This window comes from Pongo abelii, chromosome 22, assembly GCF_028885655.2.
Source record: "Pongo abelii isolate AG06213 chromosome 22, NHGRI_mPonAbe1-v2.0_pri, whole genome shotgun sequence".
In the NCBI taxonomy this organism is placed as follows: Eukaryota; Metazoa; Chordata; class Mammalia; order Primates; family Hominidae; genus Pongo; species Pongo abelii.
Genome location: NC_072007.2, coordinates 43,578,257 through 43,594,027, shown reverse-complemented (window position 1 = coordinate 43,594,027; position 15,771 = coordinate 43,578,257). Strand labels below are relative to the sequence as shown.

Below are 15,771 nucleotides of genomic sequence, written 5' to 3'. Positions count from 1 at the left end.
TAGACTGGTGTCTTTTATCAGCCATTGTCTTTTCAAATACTCGCATGCTGCTTTTGCTGTATTCTCTCACCTCTCCTTCTGGGACTCTGATTAGTAACCGACATGTGTTAGGTCATCTCACTCTACCCTTCATATGTCTCGTATCCTAACCACTCATATTTTCCATTCTTTTGTTTCTCTGTACTGTGCCCAGGATAATAACTTTTTTTCTTTAAAAAAGTGTAACAAGGTCTTAAAATTCAATTTCAAAATTAATTTATTTTATTATTTATTTATTTATTTTGAGATGGAGTCTTGCTCTGTCACCCAGGCTGGAGTGCAGTGGCATGATCTTGGCTCATTGCAGCCTCTACCTCCTGGGTTCAAGTGATTCTCCTGCCTTAGCCTCCCAAGTAGCTGGGATTACAGGTGTGCACCACCACGCCTGGCTAATTTTTGTATTTTTAGTAGAGACGGGGTTTCACCATGTTGTCTAGGCTGGTCTCGAACTCCTGACCTCAGGTGATCCACCTGCCTCAGCCCCTGAAAGTGCTGGGATTACAGGCGCGAGCCACCACACCCGGCCAAATTTTATTTCTATATACATGCAGCAAACATTGAAAAAATTTCAAAAAAGCAATCACAGATCTACCCTCCCTATGATGGTTAATTTTATGTGTCAACCTAGCTAGACCGATTGGGTAAAACACTAGTCTTGATGTTGGTGTGAAGGTATTTTTAAAGATGAGATTAACACTTAAATCCATAGATTTTTGAGTAAAGCAGATTACCCACCATAATGTGGGTGAGTTTCACTTCTATCACTTGAAGTCTTAAAAGAAGCCTGAGGTCCCTTGAGGAAGAGAGTTAATTCTGCCTCCAGACTGCTTTTGCTCAAGCTGAAACATCCACTCTTCCCTGCTTCTCTAGCCTGTTGGTCTGCCCTGCAGTTTTTGAACTTGCCAGCCTCCACAGTTCCTTAAAATAAATCTCTATGTTCATTCTATTGGTTCTGTTTCTCTGGAGAACCCTAATACCCTTCCTGAATAGCTGGGACTACAGACACATGCCACCATGCCCAATTTTAAAACTTTTTGTAGAGAAGGGGTCTCACCATGTTGCCTGGAATGGTCTCAACTCCTGGGCCCAAGTGATCCTCCCACTTCAGCCTCCCAAAGTGCTGGGATTACAGAAGTGAGCCACTGTACCTGGAGACTCCCTTTTTTGCTCAGTGTCAGTTTCAGTGTCTCAGCTGTGTCTAATCTGCTGTTAAGCCTGTCCCCTGGCTTTTTAAACTTCCACAACTATACTTTTTACTTCTAGGTCTTTTTTTTTTTTAATAACAGATCTGGCCCTTGACTGCAATTCTAGTTTTTGAAGCTTTAGACTGAGAGCTCCCAGATGACTCAGACCTAGTACCTAACACAGTGCCTGGTCAATAGCAGGCAGGGTCTAGGAAGTACCCGTGGAATGAGTGGACATCAAGATGGCAAGCTAGAGCCTTTTGCAGTATCTAACAATGACACACACATAGTATCATGAACACATATAGTGCAACACAGAGTAAAACTTTAATGGAGCACCAGCAGCATATAAAACATATATAGGTAGAAAAATAAATTCAAAGTACCGCCAAGAATCCAAAAGTCTGTGTATAGCATTGAGCTGACTACCCTTGAGTTGAGGTCGATTTTCAGATCAGTCCATCCATAACCTGGTAGAATGTTACATCTACCAGACGTAACATCTCCATTCTTATTCCTCATTTTAAATATTTCTGTTTCTCACATTTTTTTTTTTTTTTTTTTGAGGTGGAGTCTCACTTTGTCACCCAGACTGGAGTGCAGTGCCACTATCTCAGCTCACTGCAACCTCCTCCTCCTCCTGGGTTCATGCAATTCTCCTGCCTCAGGCACTCGAGTAGCTGGGATTATAGGCATGCGCCATCACGCCCAGCTAATTTTTGTATTTTTAGTAGAGACGGGGTTTCACCATGTTGGCCAGGCTGGTCTTGAACTCCTGACCTCAGGTCATCCCCTGCCTCGACCTCCCAAGGTGCTGGTATTACAGGCGTGAGCCACTGTGCTCGGCCCTGTTTCTCACAATTAAAACATGATCCTATTTTAGTGATATAAGAGGCTGAAAAGTACGCTCTCAGTGGCCAACTTTTGAAAACATCATGTAAGCCTTTATAAGGCAGTGAGTTCCCAAATGGAGTATTTTTGCTAAGAGAGCCTTTAAAATGTAGCTCTCTGGTGGCTAAGATAAGTCCAGGGTCTGGGAGTTCTAGATGTGGGGCTGGCTCAGATGGTCTTGGCCCTCGTTTGCTGCCCTGATCCCTCACTGAGGCAGATGTGAGATGGAGTACGTCATTGTGCCCAGCCGAGTGTGTTTCCTTCTCAGAGCCTAGCTCTGGGGTCCCTGCCCAGGCAGGGTCCCGAGGCTGCAGCTGTCACCAGGATTCTGCTTGCCACTCTCAGAGTCTTCTGCAATGACACTTAGCTTGTCGAAAACATCATTCTCATCCGACAATGGAAAAGAGAAAAACAGAAGTGTGTTATGATGAGGATGGCCCAAAAACTGTGGAGGGAAAGAGGACAGTTAACGATCAATTTTCTCCATTTCTTTTTCTGGGTTTACAAAGATTTTTTCACAGAACTCCTGGCTGGAAAATCTATTTTATTTTATTTATTTATTTTTAATGTTTATTTTATTTTTTTGAGACAGAGTCTTGCTCTGTCACCCAGGCTGGAGTACAGTGGAATGATCTCAGCTCACTGCAACCTCCGCTTCTCAGGTTCAAGCAATTCTCCTGCCTCAGCCTCCCAAGTAGCTGAGATTACAGGCATGTGCTACCACGCCCAGCTAATTTTTGTATTTTTAGTAGAGATGGAATTTTACCATGTTGGCCAGGCTGGTCTTGAACTCCTGACCTCAGGTGATCCACCCGCCTTGGCCTCCCAAATTGCTGGGATTACAGGCGTGAGCCACGGCCTCTGGCATCTTTTGATTTATTATTTATTTTTATTTTTTTTTTACAGGTGGGGATACCCACTGCTATACAAATGAAGATTTTTTTTTTTTTGAGATGGAGTCTCGCTCTGTCGTCTGGGCTGGAGTGCAGTGGCACAGTTTTGGCTCACTGCAACCTTTGCCTCCCAGGTTCCAGAGATTCTCCTGCCTCAGCCTCCTGAGTAGCTGGGACTACAGGTGCCCACCACCATGTCCGGCTAATTTTTGTATTTTTAGTAGAAATGAGGTTTCACCATGTTGGCCAGGCTGGTCTTGAACTCCTGATCTCAGGTGATCCACCTGTCTCAGCCTCCCAAAGTGCCAGGATTACAGGTGTGAGCCACCATGCCTGTGCCCGGCCAATCTTTGGACTTTTTTTTTTTTTTTTTTCCAGACGGAGTCTCGCTCTGTCGCTCAGGCTGGTGTGCAGTGGTGCGATCTCGGCTCACTGGAACCTCCACCTCCCGGGTTCACGCCACTCCCCTGCCTCAGCCTCCCGAGTAGCTGGGACTACAGGGGCCCACCACCTTGCCCAGCTAATTTTTTGTATTTTTAGTAGAGATGGGGTTTCACAGTGTTAGCTAGGATGGTCTCGATCTCCTGACCTCGTGATCCGCCCACCTCAGCCTCCCAAAGTGCTGGGATTACAGGCGTGAGCCACTGCGCCCGGCCCAATCTTTGGACTTTTTAAAAATGTGGCTACTAGCAAATCTAAAACACACATGGCTTGCAATATGCTCTATCAGACAGAGCTGCCTTCTCACTTTTAATAGACACCAACTCTTCTCAGTTTGTGTCACCTGTAGCCAGGGCTCCTTAAGGGCAGGGACCACAGTCTGATAATCTTTGTCTCTCCGGTGCTTTGAACGATGAAGATGCCCCTACACATTTCCTGAAATCTCTGCTGGTTTCCCACTCTCCATTCTTCATCTTCCTAGGTCCACCAGTGCTCTTAATCTTCATAATTAGATGGAGAACCTTCTGTAAAGCTTTTCATCTTGAACCCTTTCCCTCCAGAAGGAACCCCTCTTAGTGTCATTTCTACACTCAGCCTTCTGATATGACTTAATGGAACCTGAGGGTAGCTCCACTACCTCCTGGAACGGACCTGTCGGGATTTTTCCCTTGTGGGTTTTGAGCAGCTGATGGAGGGTGGTGGGGTGCTCCTCTGTTGGGCCAAGAAGGAGGCTGGAGGGAAGGGGAACCTCTCTAAACTTTGGATCCAGTGGATTAATGAGAATGGACTGGAAGCTACTCTGGATTTTCCTGGGATAATGGGGACAGCAGAGATCAAAGGAAGGTGTATTAAATCACAAGGAAGCAGTATCAGCTGAGTCTCCCGGTTGGACACGCACACACACACACACACACACACACACACACACGCACACACACACACACACAAACTGGTGGCTGGCTCAATAGATGAGTGTAGGATGAAACTCCCTAGTGCTTTTTTAACTCAGTCTCCATTCCTAGCAAATCTCCCTAAACTCTAAATGATCCTCTGGGTCCTGGTTAATGGATTCTATACATCATGAGTCAAGCTGGAGAAAGTCGTGACATGAGGACCCCGACCTGCTCCGTAGTTGCCTGGCCCTTCTCCAGCACCCTCCACTCCCTTCTCTGATTTCTCAGATCTTACAGGGGCTGGCTCCACGGTCAAGTCTGCAAAGTCTTCTAGCCTTGGAGGTGAGAGCTCATGCCAGCAGGCCCCTCTACTGTTCATTCCGTCTATTCTTTCCTGTCTGACCAGTTTCTTTGACGGTGAAGCCAGAAGCAAAAATAGCAGGTGAATAATTTTGTTTCCTCTTGGTTCTCAGTTAACACAATACCTTTTACCCAAGCAAAGGGCCCACCCTCATTCTTTGTTCTTTCTGCTGCAGCTGTGGCTTCTCAAAAGCTCATAGAGGATTCTTAGTTCATGCTGGTGCTACAGTCTCCTTGGTACTTTTTTTTTTTTGAGATCGAGTCTCGCTGTCGCCCAGGCTGGAGTGCGGTGGTGCGATCTCTGCTCACTGCAACGTCAGCCTCCCAGTTTCAAGCGACTCTTGTGCCTCAGCCTCCTGAGTAGCTGGGATTACAGGCGTGGCTAATTTTTGTATTTTTAGTAGAGACAGGGTTTCACCATGTTGGCCAGGCTGGTCTCGAACTTCAGACCTCAAGTGATCTGCTGGCCTTGGCTTCCCAAAGTGCTGGGATTATAGGTGTGAGCCACCATGCCCAGCCTGGCACTCTCTATAGGAGGTTCTAGTTGCTCTGAAACACTTGCCTATGGTCCTGTGCCCCACTTTCCATCGAGGGTAGATGCAGTGCTGTGTTGCCCAGATCCCTTTTGTGGTGGAGGCGCTTGTTCCCCCAGCCTCCAGGAATGTCGGAGGCTGAAATGGCTCACAGCTGAGTCCCTTTCTAGGCTGTGCCCTTCCCAGAAGGCAATTGCCTTGGTCAAGGCTCTGTGCCCTTCCCAGAGGCAGCCTGCATCAGCTAACTGGTGGTGTGGGGACAAGGGCCTGATATTAGCTATCACAACAATACATTAATAGGACCAGACACGCAAGAAGTAGCAAGGCATTGGTGAGGCACACACACTGCAGAAGGTGAGAAACTCAGCCTGTAGAGATTCAGGGACCTGCCACATCTGTGATATTTGAGGGGACCCTTGCAGTGGGGCATGCCAGGACATCCTCTTTAAAGAACCAATTATTATATCTCACCCCTCCCACCACTAGGAAGGAAGCATTGTGCCGTGGAGGCCTCAGGGTTCTGGAGGCAGCATGTTCCACGCCTAGGAATACTGACTGCTCCAATATGTTTATCAAACCACACAGGAGGCTGCCGGCATGGAGGGGCCCTGGGCAGGAAAGGGCCCTGCAGAAGGTATGGGCTGTGGAGCCTGCAGCTCTATGGACACCTCAGGACTGGTACATTACCCACCAGGGACGGCCTGTGAATCCAACCTGGGGAATGTGTGACTTGGCATATCCTTGAAGTGTCTGGGGTGGGAAAAGATGCTGGGTGGAGTTTATGGCAAATCCCAAGAGGAAAATCGCAACATAGATACGAGAGTTCTGGGGTCAGGCGGGGCCATCTGCAGCAGATAATTATACTCTGTTTGAAAAAGCAGCTCCTGGGACGCTATGGGGTCCCAGCAGAGACAGAGCTTCTGACGAGGGACACAAGGTGATCGTGCTGCCCAGAAGTGACCATCATGAGGCCTGAGACCCAGGAGGTCCTGAGATGGGGTCAAAGGGTACATGTCGGCCACATGCGGTGGCTCAGACTCCTGTCCCTCTACCCCTGTCGCACCGTGTCTGTGTCTGCTCACATGATGACCATAAAGGGGGACGGGTACTTATGCCTAGCAGAAGAAGGAGGAAAGGCCGGCCTGCTTTCATGGCAAGGTTAGCATGCTATGTGGGCACACACCGAAAGTGGCCCGCTGCTGCACTTCAGCCCCAACCAGGGAGAAAGCCTCCCCACGGGCGGAGCTTTGGGCCATGGGTCTGGTCATCACCTTTACGTGGAAAGAAAAGCAGCCCAAGATCAGGCCAGCTGTGGGATCCCAGGCTGGGGTTAGTGACAAGCCTGGTGGTCAGGGGCCCTGGGGAATGAAGACTGGAAGGTTAGGGACAAGGATGTTTGGGAAGAAGGATGGACCTGAGGGAGTAGCTGGAGTGTGGAGATTTCTGCATCCCATATTAACTCCCACTGAGAGCATGTATCATAGACAGCAGACAGCCAGAGAGACATGCTGACACAGCCAGTGGATGTCAGCCAGCCTCTGCCACTGGTCACCTGTACATGGCACAGGGCCCATGAACACAGCAGCCGTGGTGGCAGGGATGGAGGCTGTGCGTGGGCCTGAAAGAAGGGGCGCCCGCTCCCACGGCTGGGTAGCTACCACTGCTGTGGAATGTCCAACCTGCCTGCGACAGAGATCAATGCTGAGCCCCTGATATAACGGCATTCCCTGAGGAGACCGACCAGCCACCTGGTAGCAAGCTGATGACATCAACTCTTGCATCACTCTGGAAGGGGCAGTAGTGCATCCTGGCTGGAGCTGACCTTTAGTTTAGGAGTGATTTGCTGTTCGTGTCCTGCAGGGCCTGTCAGGACCCCTAAGGTCTCACAGGTGTTTGCTCTCCTAGCAGAGGATCCTGTTAGGGGTTGAATTCTGTTCCTACAAAATTCATGTCCTGGGCCAGGCGTGGTGGCTCACGCCTGTAATCCCAGCACTTTGGGAGGCCAGGGCGGGCAGATCACTTGAGGTCAGGAGTTTGAGACCAGCCTGGCCAATATGGCGAAACCCTGTCTCTACTAAAAACACAAAAATTAGCCGGGCGTGGTGGTGGGCGCCTGTAATCCCAGCTACTCCGGAGGCTGAGGCAGGAGAATCGCTTCAACCCAGGAGGCGGAGCTTGCAGTGAGCCGAAATCATGCCACTCCACTCCAGCCTAGGTGACAGAGTGAGACTCTGTCTCCAGAAAAAAAAAAAAGAAAAAGAAATTCATATGTCCTAATCCCTCTACCTCAGAATGTGACTGTATTTGGAGATAGGGTTGCTGCAGAGGGGATCAGTTAAGTAGAATGAGGGTGTAGTGGAGTAGGGTGAGCCCTCCCCCTGTGACTGGGGGATCAGTTAAGTAGAATGAGGGTGTAGCGGAGTAGGGTGAGCCCTCCCCCTGTGACTGGGGGATCAGTTAAGTAGAATGAGGGTGTAGTGGAGTAGGGTGAGCCCTCCCCCTGTGACTGGGGGATCAGTTAAGTTAGAATGAGGGTGTAGTGGAGTAGGGTGAGCCGTCCCCCTGTGACTGGGGGATCAGTTAAGTAGAATGAGGGTGTAGTGGAGTAGGGTGAGCCCTCCCCCTGTGACTGGGGGATCAGTTAAGTAGAATGAGGGTGTAGTGGAGTAGGGTGAGCCCTCCCCCTGTGACTGGGGGATCAGTTAAGTAGAATGAGGTTGTAGTGGAGTAGGGTGAGCCCTCCCCCTGTGACTGGTGTCTGTGTAAAGAGGGGCAATGTGGACACTCACATAGGAGAAGGCTGTGCGAAGACCAAGGCAGAGACTGGGTGATGCCTCTAGAGGCCAAGGAATGCCAAAGATCGCCAGCAACCCTCAGAAGTTAGGGTAGAGGCCTGGGACAGCTCCTCCCTCACAGCCTCCGAGGAACCCACCCTAGTGACACCTCGATTTTGGACGTCTGGCCTCGAGAACCGTGAGAGAATCAATTCCTGTTGTTTAAGCTGCGCAACGAGTGCTACTTTGTTACAGCAGCCCTGACAAACTAATACAGACGCCGTATCACATGGTGCCAAACCAATGGGCCCACTGACAGTGAAGGTGGGACCCCCCCTGGTCGTATCACACCCTGCACCACCCAGCAGCTGCCAGCCTGGAAGAAGGACGGAGCCACCTGTTGAAAGTACAGGGGAGGCGCCAGCTTGGAGATGACACCTGGTGAGGGCGGGGCATTGTCCTCCAGCCCCTGGCATGCACCCAAGACCAACAGTCACGTGGGGCTGTGTCCCCAGCAGGTGGAACACCCGGGTCAGGAAGCAAGCGCGGGGCAGGAGTGGCCCTGTTCACCCTCATGCCCAGTGACCTACTGGGGAAACCGCTGCTCCCTGGCCTTGTGATTTGAGGCTCTGTGGGTCTAGGGCAGGGCCAGCAAACGAAGGCCCATGGGGCAGATCCGGCCTACCACTTGTTTTTTCATATGGCTTTAGGATTTTTAAATGATTATATTTAAGTGGTTATATAAGTGCCTACATAATTTTGATTTTTATTTCTTGCCAACAGAACCTAAAATATATATATATATAAATATATATATATAAATTTTAAAATTTTTTAAATTTTGAGACGGAGTCTCACTCTGTTGCTTAGGGTGGAGTGCAGTGGTGTGAGGGATCACTGCAACTTCCACTTCCCGAGTTCAAGCAATTCTCCTGCCTCAGTCTCCCGAGTAGCTGGGATTACAGGCATGTGCCACCATCCCGGGCTAATTTTTGTATTTTTTTTTTTTTTTTTTGAGACGGAGTCTCACTCTGTTGCCCAGGTTAGAGTGCAGTGGCACGATCTTGGCTCACTGCCAGCTCCGCCTCCCAGGTTCACGCCATTCTCCTGCCTCAGCCTCCCGAGTATCTGGGACTACAGGCGCCCGCCACCATGCCTGGCTAATTTTTTGTATTTTTAGTAGAGACGGGGTTTCACCATGTTAGCCAGGATGGTCTCGATCTCCTGACCTTAGGTGATCCACCCACTGCAGCCTCCCAAAGTGCTAGGCTTACAGGCATGAGCCACTGTGCCTGGCCTTCTAAAATATTTTTTACCTGGCCCTTTAAGAAAAAGTTTGCTGACATCTGGTCTAGAAGGTTCCCAGAGTGGGAGCATTTCTACCAGGGGACATGAAACAAGGCCCGATAAACTTTAAGCCACCTCCTCAGGCCAAGAGACTGGCAGGCAAGGAGAGAAGTCACCACTGTATCACAGTGGGTACCCGCCAGAGTCACTGGGCACCTCCTGGGACTCCCCTGCCCGATTTTGACAGCAAATTGACAAGTGCAGGGACAGGCCATTGCCTGAGATGGGCCTGGGGACTGGAGGCTCTGTGCTTTCTGGGATGAGGGCTGGGTCACCCAATCAGGTCAGCAGCCCCTACAGCACAGGCTCCTCCCGGGAGAGGAGAGCGGGCCCTCAGGGCCAGCCCACAAGCATTCCTTTGTGGTCCCGACACCAGCAGCAGCGGTGGGGGCTGGAGTGCATTCCACTCATCTCCCTCCTGTAACCTTCCCCAGGAAACGAGATCAACTCAGATCCTGGAGGAGCTGCTTCCAGGAGATCCAAGTGGTCCCAGGGATGACTGTAATGCAGGCTATGGTGCCTTCAGGAATGAGGCACTCGTGCTCCTAGCTCCTGGCTGCTGCTGTCTCACCCCTCACCCTAGCTTAGGGCCCCTTCCTGGGAGTAGCCCACATCCAGCGCATGGCCAGTGTGGAGGTCACACACCCATCCCTCTTGCCTCAGCTTAGGACATCTCTAAAGGGCCACCCCAGCTCGAGAGGCCACATGGGATTGGCTGAGGCCTCTGTTGTGGCTGTGTGACAGCTCAACCTCTCTCTACCTCATCTGGCTACCTTCACTCCCTTAGGGTATTATTCCCAAGGATGTTCCCCATTAAGCCTTTTGAATACAAATCTCTATCTTAGAGTCTGCTTCCTGGGAAATGAGACCAAAGATAGTTCCTTGGGGTCCGGGCTTGGCATCTTTTCATTTTCAAGTGTCAGTGACTACCCAGAGTTTCATTTCTTAGGGCTTCTTCAGTCCTGTTATCATTAGTCAGGTGCATTGTTTCTTCTTCCTAATCCTTTTACAAATAGCCTTCCTAAAGTCCAGGAAACACTACCCAGAATTTCAATCGCTCTCGTATATTCCAAAACTGGAAATGTGCCTTTCCTTCCTCCCATTCTCTCCCTCTGGCGATTTCCTGGCATTCAGCCTCCAGTTTTCTCTTTCTTCCACACTGAGCTGTTTTTTCCCCTCCTGCCCTAGAACCATCACCTTTGCTCCTCAGGGACCTGGGGCTTTGGGCAGTGAAGGCTGGAGAAGGAGCGATGCCTTAGGTGCAGGGAGGGCTACTGGACAAACCTGCGCCCCTTTCCTCGGGGCTGTTCCTTGACCTCAGACTTCCCTGAAACGGTTACAAGAGAATGGACCAGCACACAAGATGGGTGTGTCTGTGTGTGTGTGTGTGTGTGTGTGTGTATGTGTTTTCCCGGAAAACATGTTGTCTGGAAATGGGCAGCCCTAACTTGAAAGGAAAGCTCTTTCCAATCAAGGTTTTCAAATCCACATCTCACTCCATCCTACCTACCTCTTTCAGGTGCTGTGGAAGAGAATTCCTAGGGGAGAAGGCGTACTTTGTCTTCTTGTAAACGCACCACAGCAAGGCGAAGCAGCCGAGGAGTGCCAGGCAGACCATGAGGACCGAGGCCATGAGGATGCCAGCCACCATCCAGGAGGGGACCGTTTCTGCCAGGGATAGTGGGCATGTTACATTCTTGTCACAGGTCGGGTCACAGTGATCCCAAGAGCATTTTAACCATCACAATCCCTGAAAACAGAGCCTGTACGTTTATCTTGGGGGACGTCTCAGAAACAGCAACCGGTTGGAGGACTCAGAGGTTTTCGAAGAGTTTCACCCTTTTCCTATCTTCTCCAAAGTTTGGTTTCTGGAATTATTGCTGATATACATCGAAAGAATAACAAGCAAGAATTCTGATGCACTATACCTACTGGCAGTGTAGCAATGGGCCTCCCTGGTCTGGATATACCAGTTCTGCCTTGACACAGCCAATGAGACCCCCCTGGACACCTGAGCCTGAGTTAAACACAGGCGCCATCTCACTCTATATTGAGAAAGACAGAAACTCTGCATGAACAACTCTATCCAAACCCCTGCACTAAGCCAGGTGTGGTGGCTCACACCTGTAATCCCAGTACTTTGGGAAGCCGAAGTGGGAGGACCGCTTGAGCCCAGGAGTTTGAGACCAGTCTGGGCAACATAGTGAGACCCCTTCTCTACAACAAAAAAATTTTTTAAAAAATTAGCTGGGTATGATGGCACACACCTGTAGTCCCAGCAATTTGAAAGGCTGAGGTGGGAGGGTCGCTTGAGCCTGGGAGGTCGAGGCTGTGATAGTGAGCTATGATTGTACCACCGCACTCCAAACTGGGCGACAGAGTGAAACCCCGCCTCAAAAACCAAAACCAAAGCCAAAACAAACAAACAAACCCCTGCACTAAGAGACTTGGCCAAACCCCAGCATAGCCTCTAGCAGGCCAAGGCTACATCCCTGAGACGACCCAACCCCCTTGAATTCCTGTCTGGAGAAACCCAAGGCTGCCTAAGGAACTTACCATTTGTTCTTCCCAGCCCCTGATGAGAGCATTTATTAAAAAGGGCTTACAGTGGTGAATCCATTCTCTGTCCCTTTGAGACATATACGTATCTCCCACAGCGCAGGGATATTTTTCTCAACAATCTGCGAGCCATTCTTTTGAAATCATCAGGAAGGACAGGGCCTCTGTCTCCCTGTCTCTGTGGGAGGGTAGAGGCCTAGCCTTGATAAACGCCTGTTCACAGACACAGAGGGCCTCACGGCACTGACCCACCCCCTTAGCTGATTTAAAATTTTTTTCACTTCCCTGATTCTGCTCAACTCCCCATGCATTCTTTCTTTCTACTCCCTCATTCTCCTTTCATTTATTTTCATTTTTGAGATAGAGTCTTGTTCTGTTGTCCAGGCTGGAGTACAGTAGTGCAAACATGGCTCACTGCAGCCTTGACTTCCAGGGCTCAAGTGATCCTCCCACCTCAGCCTCCTGGGTAGCTGGGACTACAGGCATGTGTCACCATGCCCAGTTAATTTTTAAAATATTTTATAGAGATGGGGGTCCCACTATTTTGGCCAGGCTGGTCTCGAACTCCTGGGCTCAAGCGATCCTCCTGCCTTAGCTTCCCAAAGTGCTGGGATTACAGGCATGAGCCACTGCACCCGGCCCTCGTTCTCCCTTTAAAACACCTCTGAGTAAATGGAACTCGGCCCTTTTCCTAACTCCAGTCATTACTGAACAAAATGTTTTGACTGCTTTAACTAGTGTCCTGCTTTGCTTATCTTTGATAGAGTCCAGGATGTCACCTGGGTTGCTCGTGGTCCCAGCTCCCCTTGTTCGGCTCCAGGTCCCTCCTCCAGCTGCCCTGGCGACCTGAACTCTCTGTACCCATCCCCTGCCAACCAGCACCGCCCTCATGAGCAGAGCATTTAGCTCTGAGAGGGGCCAAGAGAACAAACACTGCCCGTGAAGAGCATGTCGTTTTAAAGGGACACAGGGATCAAAGAGCCCTGACACAGCACATGACCCTGGAGCTACAGCAAGTGCAGTCACCTGCTGGCACCACATGGTGCTTGTCACAGTGCGTGGCTCACAGCGGACACTCCTTAAACGTCTGAGGGATGGAAGTGGCGTCTGTATGAGGGAAGCGGCTGGAAGGACCTGAGCACTTGTGCCGCCCCCAGCCCCATGGCCCTCGCTCTCTTGTGTTTTCATTCCCACAGGCAGCCTCCCATCTCCCCAGCTCCTGTCCTTGCGCGTTTCAGGACTCCTTATCCCAGTTCTTGGTTCTTGTTTGTTTCATGTACCGGAGCCCAGAAGCGGTGCCGTCTGGCCCACACTTCCAGGATGTTCAGCTTAAACATGAGTCTGCTCTTAGTGATTCCAGGGTCATACGGCAGTGAGCTGGCTGGAGCTGCCCCCAGTCCACACCACAGCTGAACACGTGAGGTCTCCTTGGGATTTGACATCCCAGGTCTTGAGAAAGTTCCAGGCTCCTACTCATCCATCCATCCTTCCATTAATATTTCGGTAGTTCTCTAATTTGGCGCCCGGAGACTCATTCAAACAGGGATCCATGGGCCCCGCCCTGTTATTTTATTTTGGGTAATGAACCTCTGGGGCAGTGCTTGGGTCTCCTGGTGTCTCAAACTGGGGCATCTTAGCATCTTAGACAAGGACACCTCTGGGTGGCGGTGACATAATTCAAGAAATGCTTTTGTTACTCACCCCAGATGGAGAGTTCCAGAAGGGGAAGGAGAGACAACCCTGCTCTGCACAGGCTGTGAACTGTGGGAGAATCTACTAATCTACATCCTCTGTATAAAGTTCTCTAACTTGTTTCAGATCCATCTGACCACACCATGAGGCAGACTACTCTTTCCTGTTTTATCCACAGGGACACAGTGCCTCAGTTTACCTATGGAATTAATCTATAGGTAGTAAGTTACAGGAAACATAACCTGGGCTTAGATGAGCCTGTGTTCTGGTTGATCCTTTTCATTTACTAGCATTTGGGCAAGTTACTTAACCTCCCTGTTTTAGGCTGTTTTTGCACTGCTATAAAGAAATAACTAAAACTGGATGGCTGGGCGTGGTGGCTCATACCTGTAACCCCAGCACTTTGGGAGGCTGAGGTGGGTGGATCACTTGAGGTCAGGAGTTCGAGACCAGCCTGGCCAATACGGCAAAACCCCACTCTCTACTAAAAATAAAAAAATTATCTGGGTGTGGTGGTGGGCGCCGTAATCCCAGCTACTCAGGAGGCTGAGGCAGTAGAATTGCTTGAACCCAGGAGGCGGAGGCTGTGCCAAGATCGAGCCACTGCACTCCAGCCTAGGCAGCAGAGTGAGACTCCATCCAAAAAACAAATAAACAAATAACTGAAACTGGGTAATTTATAAAGAAAAGAGGATTAATTAGCTCATGATTCTGCAGGCTGTACAGGAAGCATAGCGGTATCTGTTTCTGGGGAAGCCTCTGGAAGCTCCCAATCATGGTGGAAAGCTAAGCAGGGGCAAGAGAGAGCAAGATGCCACATACTTTTAAACCGCCAGATCTCGCAGGAAGTCACTCACTATCGGGAGGACGGCACCAAGGGGATGGTGCTAAGCCATTCATGAGAAGTCGGCCCCCATGATCCAATCACCTCCCACCAGGTGCCCCCTCCAGCACTGGGGATTACATTTCAGCGTGAGATCTGGATGAGGGCAACATCCAAACTGTATCACTCTCTGAACCTTCATGTTCTAGTTTGTAAAATGGGAGAAGATCCTTCTAATGCTCTCATTGAAAACTTGTGGATTTAAATGGGATAGGTGTGTTTTAAGAAAAAATGAAAATGGTGTTTGATGAAAGCAGGTTTTCAATGGCTCATACCCTTTTGTTTTGTAAAATGTTTGGATTTTGTCAGTTCATGGGTGATTATTGGTATTTGCAAGCTATTTGAAATGTTTTCTTTTCTTTTTTTTTTTTGAGGCAGGGTCTCACTCTTATTGCTTAGGGTGGAGTGCAGTGGCACGATCTCAGCTCACTGCAGCCTCTGCCTCCTGGGTTCAAGCGATTCTCCTGCCTCAGCCTCCCAAGTAGCTGGGATTACAGGTGTGCACCACCACACCTGGCTACATTTTGCATTTTTAGTAGAGACAGGGTTTTGCCCTGTTGGCCAGGCTGGTCTCGAACTACTGACCTCAGGTGAGCTGCCCACCTCGGCCTCTCAAAGTGTTGGGATTACAGGTGTGAGCCACCATGTCTGGCAGACATGTTTTTCTTTTTGATCAAACTGCATGCTGCATGCCATGTTTCATCCTTCCATTGTCTGAGCTTGCTGAACCCTTCACCAACATCTTTAAATTATAGGAAGGCCTGCTGTTTGTATGCAGACACCTGGGCCACAGTTTTCACCAACATGCAACTGCAATGTGTCTGCACATAAATATGCAGTGTTTAGGCCCATGGGAACCTTCTCTCTTTCCTTCTCCCGTTCCTTCCTCCAAGCTAGAAGTGGTCCATATGGTGTGTGAAGGACTGTGTTGATGTCCTGGTTCCCTGCATACAAGGGGCCCTGAATCAGGCAGCACTGGCTGAGGACGGCGGTCAGATTTCCTGACACTTGCTTCCCATCACATGTCGGCAGGGGCTGGAAATGTGCCGCCTGCGGAGGAAAGGCTTTTGGGGTATGTGACAAGGCTCGAGCTCTGCTGGTGGTCTTGGGAGGACTGATGGGCCTTGCTTTAGGGAGCCTGGGATGGCAGAATAAGTACTGCCAAGGGGGGCTCATGGAGGCAGACCTTGCTCCACCAGACAGAAAAGGTTTCTAGCAACTCCTTTGATCTAAGAGTGAATGAGCTGTCTCAGAAGCGGGTGTGGTCTCCTTCCCAGCATGA

The 15,771-nt window shown here is 49.9% G+C and overlaps 1 protein-coding gene across 5 annotated transcripts in view; it reads right to left on the bottom strand.

Annotated features, from left to right (window-relative positions):
• IL10RB (interleukin 10 receptor subunit beta) overlaps positions 1 to 15,771 on the bottom strand; it is a 46,710-nt gene that overhangs the window by 13,779 nt on the left and 17,160 nt on the right. For 2 of the 5 annotated variants that reach the window (XM_024239379.3, XM_024239378.3), the window contains 2 exons: positions 10,866 to 11,023; positions 1,527 to 2,559 (listed from right to left, as the gene is read on the bottom strand). In XM_024239379.3, the coding sequence (XP_024095147.1) occupies positions 2,386 to 2,559; positions 10,866 to 11,023 (332 nt within the window). In that variant the 3' untranslated portion in view covers positions 1,527 to 2,385. Of the gene's footprint in view, positions 1 to 1,526; positions 2,560 to 10,865; positions 11,024 to 15,771 lie in introns of those variants that run through there. The other 3 variants (XM_054542774.2, XM_024239381.3, XM_063720816.1) reach the window with 2 other exon arrangements.